Genomic DNA, 12346 nt, shown 5'->3' on the forward strand with positions numbered 1-12346 from the left:
CATGTACTATAAACAGGAACAAACATGTGCAACCTTTGCAGAAAGATTTATTGGATGCAATGTGATCAGAGCCTTAATACACAGAAAATGTTTGTATCCCAGTTTACTTTAGATAATTGTAGGATAGAGATTATTTCCTTTCACTAAGCAAGTTCCTTTCTCACTTTCCCTTCTGTTTCATCATAATTGGTAATGTAAACATAGTTCCAAGTGATTTATTTGAAAACAGTTGTAAAGCAACAAGAAACATTCGAGAAACGATGCTTTAAATTCATCACTGAGTAGCATGTGGTGCTTATTTGGCAAACCTTATTATTTTATTCACAATGCTGTATCATTTGCCTCAATATTACAGCAACAGTGCTAATATTGTGTCTAGATACAGATTATTTGTGTAGATCACTATTTCTCAAAGTGTATTTCCTCAATTTCTAGTCCCATTGTAAGTGTTCCTTGGACAAAAAGCTTCTGTAATCCCAATAAATCCAGAATATGCTGTATATTTTATCTCCCTCTCAGTAATTCACCTTACACTTTAGCTTACTAAGGGATCTGAGAAATCCTTCGGTAAAGAAACTGGTAGGTCTGTCTTACCCAACATATTTTACCATTTTTTGAGAAGTGGGTAAATCCTTATTTTGTAACTTCAGTAGACTTGAATGCAAATTCCACATGATTCGCAGGTTTCCTCCTGATATGGGATACAGGTTTTAATGTCTGCCCTGTAAACTGGAGAATCATAAAGGAATATGAGAGATGTGCGTCCACTTTTTAAAATTAATAACAAAATGAAGGCACAAGCTTACAAGCTTTCCAAATGCCAGTTGAGTTTTGTTTTCCTAATTCTGGAGCCTCCTTTGCACTGTTTTTACACCTTACAAACCACTAATGGAAAATTAGATACATTTTCTTTTTCTTGAGTGAGGAATCTGAAAGAAGTTTTACCCTGTGTTCTAAGCTATGTACAAGCCTCATAATTAAAGTTGGAGTTTAACTTGTGTAATTGTCATTTGGTCATTCAATAATTTTTTCCTTCTGGTCTTTGAACGTTTTACTTAGAGGACTTCAAATGATTATTTTCTTCTATTATATTACTGGATTTATTCATGTAGTTTAGGGAGTTTATATTTGTCAGAGACTAAACATTAATTTCTGTAGCATGCTTCAGATGAGTTCCTCAATTCATACCTTGGTTTTATGCTCCTTAGAAACTATAACTCAAAATATCTAAGAACACTGTGGTATCATAAGGATGTAAACCCATTTAGTCACAATAGTTCCTTTTGTCTGTACTATCATTTCCTGTTAGTTTTTATAACATAATTGCTATTTAAACTTGGCACTAAAGGGACTGATAAGCTTATTGGATGTAATTTTGCCATTTTATTGTAGTCATTCTTGTTGATCAACTTGTTCTAAAAAGTTCTCATGTCTTACTCCTCTTTCTTCTTGCTGCTGTAAACGTATCACTTTTATAATGAAGTGCCATGGGTTTTAGTGATTTTATTTGGGTTATCCTTATGGAGCTACTCTGGGAGTATTTAAGTATTGTAGAGCAGCTATTTTGGTATATCGTTTAGATCCCAAGATTTAAGTGTATACATGCATTTTTTCCCCTTTGTACTCAAACCGAGTGTTCCTAACCATTAACTAGTTATTAGATTTGTTTCTCATCCTGTCCTGTAAACATACATTCTCTAAACAACCATTAGCATTCTTAAAATAAATTAAGATTGTTCTGTCATCTTGTCAGGGTAGCAGAACTAGGTAATTGTTTAAAATTTTTATTTTATGAAAAAAGATTGTTGGCTCAGAAGTGATGAAACTGTTTCTTAGCTCTGATTGAGACTTGATTCATTGTGCGATAATGTAAATTATCTCAAATTCCTAGAATTTAGCTTTTCTATAGTCTGCTCATCTCACAAAGACATGCATAGGATTAAGCAGTGGGTTTCGAGATGGAAAGGGAATGCAAAAGATGTCTTCAGAAAGATTCCAGGAAACCCGTGGGAGATAACGCTCTACCCAAGTGTTAATAGTCGATAAGCTCTACCCAAGTGTTAATAGTCTGTTGCTTTGGTAGTATTTCCAGTCTATGTGATTTGGTAAAAAGAGGGATACAAAGGGCAGTGATCTTAAGGCCCACCCTAAATACGCATCAGGTAAGGGAATGGTGGTGTAATTAAGAACCACCCTAAATACGCATCAGGTAAGCGAATGGTGGTGTGATTTTTTAAAGGAATCATCCAGGAAGGCAGAAATTTGGTTTCTGGCTCAGCTCTGCCATTAAAACCTTAATATTGGATAAATGGCTTAACTTCCATTGGCCTTGGTGGTGTCCTCATCTATAAAATGACACATATTTGACTAATTGGCATCTGTATTAATATTCTCCAGAATAACAGTACCAATATGATAAAGAGATTTATTGTTAAGGAATTGGCTCACACAATCATGGAGACCAGCAGGTCCAAAATCTGCAGGGTGGGCCAGCAGGCTGGAGACCCAGGAGAGTTGATGTTCCAGTTCAAGGTCAAAGGGTGTCTGCTATAGAACCAGAAAGAGGCATGTTCCGGAGAAAGCCCAAAGGCAATCTGCTGGAGAAAATTTCTTGCTTGAGTTTGGCAGGTAGTTTTTTGTATTTGGTTGAAGAACTCAGTTGGATGAGTTTCATCCACATTATGAAAAGCTATCTGTTTTACTCAAAGTCTACCAAGTTAAATGTTAATTTCATCAAAACCACCCTTACAGAGACACCAAGAATAGTGTTTGACCAAGTATCTGGGTACTGCATGATCCAGCCAACTTGACACATAAAATTAACCATTTCAGTACCTAAGGACCTTTTAATTCTAATATTCTATAAAATTTTTCACTCAGGATCTCCTGGCTCCCTGTAATAGCTTATAGGTCATGTCAGTAGCTGTCTCAAGTCCTAAACCATAGGCATGCCTTAATTCGTCCAGCAAGTTCTCACTGGAAACCTGTATGCCAAGTATTGTATTAGTTTAGAGAAGCCACATTTTATTTTAAGAGCAGTGTGAAGCCACCAAAAGGTTTTAAATGGTGGCGGTGGCGGGGAGATCTCATTTACATTTAAAAAGATCATTTTGGCTGTGATGTGGAAAATGGCTTTGAGCAGGGCAAACATGGATATCAGTAAGGACTTTAATCAAGCAACAACTTCTTGGTGGCCCAGACTGGGTTGTTGGTGGTGAAGGCTTTGATACCATGCCTTTAGGAAAGTATTAAAAAATGTCACCATCAGAAACTCATTGTTTAAAACAAGCCTGTCAAGCTTCAAACATGTATGCTCCTTGATTTATTTCTTTTTCTCGTAGAATAAATATGACTACTACTATTTGCTTTTTTATCACAAATGATGAGAAAGAAATATTATAAAGTAATCTTCACATAATTTTAGAAGAATCAATATGAAATGGTAGAATGTCAACACTTGACCCATCTTTTCCTAGATGTGAACTAATTTACTTATAAGAAACGGAAAAGCCTTCAAAAAAATAATAAAAAGGCATCCTCTGATGCAGACAGCCTATTCTAAGACTGCTGTGGGAGAGGAACAGATGAAAAACAAGGTGGTCACAAGATGCTTTACACACAACTTTAGCAAGATGCTTTACACACAACTTTTGCTCACGTCTGTGGGCAAAGTTCATGAGAAGCAGTGGATCTGGCTATAACATAGCAAGACAGCCTTTCTTGTTCTGAGTACAGTGCATTTATCCTATTTATCCTTAAATTCCTTGAGATTTTTCTGCATCTCCATTAGTCCTCCTCCAGCCAGAATTAGTTGTCCTCTGGGACACTCTGTGGAACCTCTGTGGAATAGTACATGATACATGTGGTATCATGTACTATTTTATGGTGCGATTACGTTCATCAGTTTGTCTCCCTCAATGATGGCAATGATGTGGGGACAGAGACCATATTTAGCTTAGTGTCTTCATTAACCAGTAAAGCTCACAAACATTTATTGAGTGTGTACTGGCTACCAACGTGACACTCTCAAATTGTTTCTTTTATTAACTCCATAAAGGCAGGGACAAGAATTTTTGAATGAGAAAGTTGTTATTTACATATAAATGCTGGGACTGCTTTTGATATGACATTCTTAAACTTCTGGGATTATTTCTTTATGGTAGCAGGATGATATCACTAGACCACTTCTTTAACCTTAATATTTTCTGGATGAAATCAAGACTGAGCTTCATATCTAGTGGCTACAAGTGATCTTGGGTTTAGCAATCATTCTGCAGTTATTGGGTAGTTTTATATTATTCTTTGTGTTCCAGGGAGGATTAATCTGATTACCTTTCTTTCTTTCTTTCTTTCTTTCTTTCTAGGGACCATAATTTTGACTACCTGGAGTTTCGCCTTTGGATTGGCCTGTGGTCAGCCTTCTTGTGTCTCATTTTGGTAGCCACAGATGCCAGCTTCTTGGTTCAGTACTTCACTCGCTTCACCGAAGAGGGTTTCTCTTCTCTGATTAGCTTCATTTTTATCTATGATGCTTTCAAGAAGATGATCAAGCTAGCGGACTACTACCCCATCAACTCCAACTTCAAAGTGGGCTACAATACTCAGTTTTCCTGTGCCTGTATGCCTCCTGACCCAGGTAAGGACATCATGCTTGGTGCTTGTACTTCCCCTGTGTTTGGAGGAAGGTGTGGGCTCCATGCGTGCAAGCTTTCAACATGATGTTTTCTCTGAGAAACCATCCTGCTGAATTTGAAGTCTCATTACCCAAAGTGCCTTAGCCCCATGATTCAATCGGAAGGTGAAATCAGGAGGTCTGGAATCTGAATGTAATTAGCCCAGTACTTTGAAATTAACTCAAACTGCAGTATTTGTAAAGAAGTTTAATGCACATTTTTTATTATGTTAGTCACCATACAGTGTATATTATTCTTAATCTTATCTGAAAGTTGAGGGAACCAAGTACAAATATCATCAGATCTAAGGTCCAGACCAGACGAGTCCTCTGAACTTCTATCCCATATTTTGCTGTTTCCTTATTACTATAGAAATCTCTTCCTAAAGTAAACTCTAAATTATTTTAAGCTTACAGAAGAAACAAGATTCTCGTTCACTTTATATAATTTGAAGCATGAAATTAAAAAAGAAATTCAGACTGGAGTCACCTAGTAGCAAAGTAGAGCCTTATAGTTCATTTGTGACAAACAATGTAAATAAGAAAGGAAAAAGAAGAAATGAGAGAAACAAAAGAAGGAATGTTATGCTGTCCCGGAAGATTTATATTCTAGAGTTAGGAAAGACATAAAAGTAAAAAGTAAGTTCCGGGTGAGGAATATGATTCTGTACATCTTAGCACTTTAATATCTGTCTTGCCAAACCTGAGGCAGCATCAGGATTTTTTTCCCAAAGAAGTGCTCAATTTGCTCTCTGAAAAAATTTTTTTTGACTAATTTATCATCATTTTATAATATAGAAGGCATTTGGGAGAAATGATTCACTTCGGGAAAAGTCGTTTTATATTTGCTCTGGGAGAATGAGGGGTAGACATTTGTGTCAGACAATTAAATGGAAATAGAGTTATTTATCCCAGGTTATGCAATTAGCTGCGGGTCATTGTCCCTTAAAATAAAAATGGACATAACACTCCATGCTTCTGAACTGACATCTTGTAGCACCAGGAGTACAATGGTGTGCTGAAGGCTTTGTGAATCTGAGCGCAGATGTAGGGCATATTCATGCCCTGTGCACTTTTACTTAGAGATTCTGAGGAAGAAACTCTTAATGTTTACAGTGAAACAAACGTGGATGTATTATAGACTAGAATGCAAACAAAATGATTATGAGTTTAAAAACTAAACAAGATACTACGAAGCATTTTAATGCTTATGGCTTGGCTGTGTCAGATTGCTCTCAGATATTTTGGTTTTGTATCTGTGTTCTTCTCTGACACTTGGGCAGAGAAATCTTAGAAGACCTGTATGCATCTTGAGTGGTGAGAGACAAGAGAACAGTATCTCCTTAAAACTGGGTCAGTCAGTAACCCTGATGGAAAAATAGGGCATTGTTGGGCTTTGCACCCATGGGTTCTTTGGTCTTATTTAAGGACAGTCAACACACATTAAAATAAAGGGCATGCTTAAAAGCAAAGCAGAGACTCGTACAAGATGGAAATTTAAAGATTCAGGGAACATGAATGACATATAGGTCCAAAAGTTTATTATTATTAAAATATATACTGATTCTGAATATTTCATAGCATAAAATATGCTTTGAAAAGAGTAAGTACTCAATGCGTGATAGATACGATCATTAGGATCTGTGGAATACGCTTGAAACACAGACGTAAGCATTACACGTCCATGTAGAACATGTCCTAAAAGAAAGAGGGGGTTACCCTCCATTGTGGACTTTCAGCGGAAGTCCAGACTCTGCATATTCCAAAATATTGACTCACAGCCATATTGAACTGTGGGATTTTGAACTTTCCTCTTCATTATTTCTGTCTATCTTTATGTGCTTGTCTGTATGTAAATACTTATTTATGGAGAAGTCAGGAATCTGACTTCATAGGCAAGTCTGAGGAGTTATACAACAAATTTTTCTAAAGGAAAAAAGGTACTTTCTCAATTGTTTTGAGGTGTGAGGTAGTCATAAAGCCAGATGAGGGCTTTGTCAACATCCCTGCCACAAAAAAGATCTACCTACCTGAGGCTAATGGAAACTGGTCCTCGTTGTTTCGATTGGATGCGGACAGAGAGGGTCAAATAAAGCCAAGGAAGACATATTTGAATGTGTTTTAACTGTGAAAAACATATGAAGATTTCACATGTAATTTTCCTTCCAAGAAGGATCGTGTTTTCTTGAAAACTCATTTTGAGGCTTGAAACATGCGTAGTAAAGTACTAGTTGAAGTGGAGATAGACGGTTTTTCCTTTCACCTGTTTTCTTTAGCTCGGATGGGAAGTCTGTCCTAAAGAGCTAGTTGTTGTCTTGGAAGTTCTCTGACAATTCTGCTACCTCTGAATGATGCCAGTAAAGTAGTGTAGCTGGGCTTTGAAATCAGAAAATCTTGTGTTTGAGTCCCAACTTAGCTAATAATACCCTTTGTGTGACTTTGGGCAAGTTCCTTTTCCCACAGAAACTCTGCCTCGCCTTCCTCATCCGTAAAATGGGGTCCTTACCTTACAGAATTATTGTATCAAATAGGAAAACATGAGGTATTTCAAAGTAGTGAGGACAGATTCTGATATGTAGTAAGTTACTAAGCGTTAACTGCCATTGTTACCGCTGGTATAATTTATTAAAACTTACGTTAGTAAGTATGAATGACGGAACCAGGCAAGCCTCCCTTCTAAGCGAATATTGCTGGGCAGTTGGCTTGTTCTGCAACCAGACCCTTGATTGCAGCCCGTATTTTTAGAGTTGTCCAGATGAAAGGAGCCCCTGAAGGATATGCTCATGAGTGTCAGAGATTAATTTAATCCACGGAAATAAAGCCTGTTTCTGGTTTGAGAGGAGGCAAGTGGATATCTGCATTTTCACGACAATCCTCAAAACCCCCTTGTATTAGTGACTGCGTTTCCCTCACAACCGTAATACTTTTTGATAGAAAACTATATACCACCATAAATTTCATACCTTCACAATAACAAACTGAAAAATGATAGAGAATAATACGGCTGCATGTACAGCTCGACTGAATAGTCTTAAAACAACAAGAGCCTGGTCTTTCATCGCAACATGCACTCCAAGTAAAAGAATTCAATGAGTCAGTAATATTTGAACTGGCGGATGACTTGTTTTCCAGCACTGGGATAGTGTGTAACAGTGAACCAGCAACTACACTGATGGAGTCATGAGCCTGCAAACTGAGAAGTGATTTTAGAGGGAGGGAAGTAGGGGTCGCTTAATCATTAAGAAAACTCTGTTGGTGGCCACAGTAGTAGTATGAATTCGTTGTGCTTTGTGGCGACCACTCTCCCTCCTCTTTTCCTTCCTTATCTTTCTTGATGTCACTTGCTTCCGTAAGTGTTTACCACTTCCCGAGTTTCCGTTTCTTCCCGCATCTTTTTCCCCTTTCGTTTTGCCCCATCTGTTGCTCAGGGGCCAAAGTCATCTACTTCCTTAGGTTCCCATTTACTGAGAACTGAGAAAGCTCAGTTGCCAGTGCTAAAAGGAAAATTAGTCATGAGATTTGGCATATCGGTCAGGGTGGATGCATGGTTTTTGAGCTAAAATTTCCTTTTCTTAGAAATAGAGTGGCTGTTAATTGAGGTAATAGAGGCCGTATCTCCACCACTGAGCCCGGTGCTTACATAGCAGAGGCGTATGAGGAAGACGATCCGTTTCAGAAGTCAGTAGTAAACTGAGAAGTATCCACTGAGCCACCCAGGCGCCCCAACTGAGAAGTATCCAAATGAAGGACAGTTCACAGTTTTACAGTTCATCCCCAACATCCTGGTTTGGGAAACTCTTAGTGTGATGAAGTGTGAACAGTATGTGCTTCGGGATAAAGGAAAGTGAGCATGTATGCGGCTCTAATTAGCAGCGTGGCCCTGATTTCTTGTTTTATAACCTGTGAGCTGGGTTAGTAGTTGTACCTACTCTTAGAAGTTACTACTAGATGGATTGAATGAAAGAGTATATGCACATTGTTTGACACCTCATAGACACCAAGTAATAATTTTTTTCTCATTTCTCATTGTTTCACAAAAGAGGCCTCTGCCAGTTTTCTTTTAGTTGTATTCTTTTAAAGCGGTTCAAAATATAATTTGTCCCTCCAATTTTCCTAGAGGAAGATACTAACTAGGTTTTTCTTGGAAGCCAGTTCCCCTCAAATTAACAACTAATGTGCTATTGTAGATAAATATGAAACATCGGAGCCATATTTAAAGAAAAAAATGTTAAGGAGTTCAGTACATTGTAATTAGATCACTTAAGATTACTCCACTGGATCCCAAGTGTGCACAACGGTTGGACACTGTATGCAGTCACGCAGAAGAAGGCCATAAAGGTCCTATTGGTGAAATGTTCAGTTCTCTTAAGGGGAATTGGTCTAATTCACTCAAAAACATAAATGATAGAATTTTGTAAATAGGGGAGAAGTCATGAGCTCTCCTCTTTCCCCTCTCCTCCTCCTGCCCTTTGGTCTTTCCCCTTCTGCTCTCAGCAAAAATTTGTCATGGGTCCATTTCATTCCTTTTAAAGAATTGTGCTTGGAATGAGGTACACTACACATGTATCCCACACACGTGCACCCACCACACATATCCATACCTATCTATCACTACACTGTATGTGCGCACCTCACTCACCTACACACACACCTATACACCATACTGTATATACACACCATGCCACACATACCTGTACACCACACACATACCTATACCTCATACTGTACACACACCTATACACCACATACCACGTCACAACATCTCTACACCATCCTGCACCATAAGCACACACCACACACATCACATGCACCTATATACACACATACATATATACCATACACACACACACATGCATACCTCTATACCATACTACACACACCTATACACCAGACATACACATGCACACACCACACCACACACATTTATATACCACACCACACACAGAACAAATTGCCCTGCACATAACACAGACCTAGACACCACACACACACACACACACACACACACACACCCCTATATACTCCACCACACACATACATACCCACACACACACCACACAAATACCACACAGACACACATATACACACAGATTTTTATAAAATGTGTTGTCTTTCAAAGTGTGTTAATTACTTTTTGAATGAACAAGCTCAGATTTTCATTTGACCTACACTTTCAGAAATCCATTTCTACTTTGGTACCTGTTTTCATTTGCCTAATGTGCCAAGGTTGCAGTGACTGTACTCTCAAGGGCATATTAATATTTTAGAAAGGGTCAAAATAAACTTTCTAATCAAATGTGGTTTTATATCTGGAAGGGAAAGAAGCCTTGCTAAAAATGATAAATAAATTAGAAAAGCAAGAAAATCAAGCCAAGAGAATAGATACTATACTTTATTGTTAACAGAAGGGATATATTTTATTGATTCATTGTTGACTGTTCCAGAGAGAACATGCTTCATAATGGATGAATGATTAAGAGGAATAAATCCTTTTTCAGGCACTGAAACATTGTTGTCTATAGTATCGCTAAGTAAAAGATGGCTTTTCCCCTGGTGTAAAACTGTAAGACCAAGTCAAGAGATCAGAAGTAGCCACGGCTTCCATGTCTATGCCTTTGTTTTATTCCCAGCATGAGGAGGCTTCCAGATGCTCTAAAATGGTTGTCACTAGCGTAGAATTTCATTACCATTTTTTTTCTATATAATTTTTCTATTATCTTAATAAATGCTAAGCACCAATATGTTACAGCCATTAAAAAGAACTGCTGGATTGTGTCTCCTGTGGTCCCATATTATAGTCAATATGCGTTTCATAATTAGAAAGTCCATTAAAAGAAAATTAGGAAATAAAATATAAAATTAGGAAACAAAAGATAATCTTAATTTATCTTCCATGACCTGCATCATATTCTATGAAATTTTATTTTTATTGTGTATCATTCCCGCTTTGGATTATAAAGTAGGTTTAAATCACAAAGTAATGGTTAGGCAGGAGGTAACAAGCCTTCTGGTATAGGACCACTCGGGCTTTGCATTCGCAAGGAGACTTTACCAGCACAGCTGAAAGTTTTCTCATTCATGGCTATATGGCCTTTTGAGAAAACCATAGAAATTTGAAACATCAATCATTTTAGTTTCCTTTTTCTCTCCTAGCCTAATATTTTAGCAGTTTCTGTATAACACCTGCAGGAATCAGAAACAGTGAATTTGGGTAATCACCAGACCTGTATTAATTAATTCTCTAGCTGTGGGTCTGTATAGAAACACAGATTTGGAAAATATACGCTGTAGTAATTTCTATACACATCTGAAATGTAATGATGGGTGGGTAAGGAAGAGAAGTGTGTGTGCATTTTTGTTTGTTTGTTTGCTTTGTGAAAACAGGGGCTAAATATATCCCCCTTAATATCTGACAGTAGCTGAGCTCTTTGACTTTCAAGGCAGTATCATAAGTGAACACGTGGAAAAGTGTCCCTGGGTTGGAGAGTGTCCTAACTTGAACTTACCTAGGTACAGTGAAAACCTCAAGCATGAGGCTTGGTAAAAATACTTAGGAAAATGAAAGGGATAATAACAAGAGAAAGTGAAAAAAAAATTTCCTCTTAATTTTATTTGTTTTAAGGCTCAAGTCTGAGACAGTGGCAGGTAATTTCCCTAAGAGCTGTTTCTCCCACAGTTTTCTTCATTCACCTTGTCATCTCTCCAAAAGGCACTTTGGCCTTTTATTGATCTCGACATTTAAAGCATAAATATTTGATTTTATTAAGAGGCGCTCATGTGCTGAAATTATCTAGGACCCTTAAGTAAGTCTGACGTGACCCCACAGGTAAGAAGCTTCTTCAGTTTTATTCTGTATCTATTTTCCAGTCTCTGTTTCCTCAAATTTGCTCAAGTAGAATGGAATAAAACATTAAAGTTTCATTATCATGGAGAATACTCTTAAATTTTTTTGTCATTCAGAGCAGGTAAACCAATTCTGCATTATTGTAAACCTAAGAAGCTATGCTGAGGGTATAGATTGAGATTTGGCTAAGATTTATTAAGCACCATCCAAGTGCCAGATATTTTACTAAGGGAGTTTAATAAACTCTATTTCAATACATTATATTGTAATATTGTAATATATATGTATTTAATCATCACATAAAGCTTGTGTGGTAGCAGCCTTTCTTCCAGGGGTGAAGTTTTGCTTCCTCCAGGTCATAAAGCTAGCAGTAACCCTGGCTAGCATCCATCTTAGGTCCACTTGCTCCTGGAGAACCCACTAACAATTTTGCCTACATTGTCTTATTTCATCCTGTGCAGTAACCTTATGAGGCAGATTGTTATAAATCCAATTTCACAAGCGAAGGACCCGTGGTCAGTTGCAGTGAGGTAGCACTGTGCCCCAGAAGGTGGTGGAGACAGACAGAATTCCAAGCCCAGTTTTCTTAGCAGTCCTTTCTCTAACTTGTGATGCGGTGGTGCGTCAAAGCAGACAGATTGGCCTCGATGGCCATTTGTTGTTTCCTAGTTGACCTTGGAACTTGTGTATATATTCCTGATGTTACAGTTCCTGCTAATGTGTAAAGCAGAGGAGTCCTGGGGTAGTTCCTGGTACCAGGTCCTAGAGGATAAAGAAGGACAACCTTAAAGGTGCCATTGGTAGTCCCTGTGCAGGAGGTATACTTATAC

General features: G+C 37.8%; 1 protein-coding gene across 2 annotated transcripts in view; it reads left to right on the top strand.

Annotated features, from left to right (window-relative positions):
• The window catches only part of SLC4A4 (solute carrier family 4 member 4), a 350735-nt gene that overhangs the window by 259515 nt on the left and 78874 nt on the right, over positions 1-12346 (top strand). For both annotated transcript variants that reach the window (XM_045079852.1, XM_045079853.1), the window contains exon 14: positions 4365-4636. In XM_045079852.1, the coding sequence (XP_044935787.1) occupies positions 4365-4636 (272 nt within the window). The remainder of the gene's footprint in view (positions 1-4364; positions 4637-12346) is intronic.

Source organism: Mustela putorius, unplaced genomic scaffold (genome assembly GCF_011764305.1).
Source record: "Mustela putorius furo isolate JIRA1106 unplaced genomic scaffold, ASM1176430v1.1 tig00000430_pilon_pilon_pilon, whole genome shotgun sequence".
Classification (NCBI taxonomy): domain Eukaryota; kingdom Metazoa; phylum Chordata; class Mammalia; order Carnivora; family Mustelidae; genus Mustela; species Mustela putorius.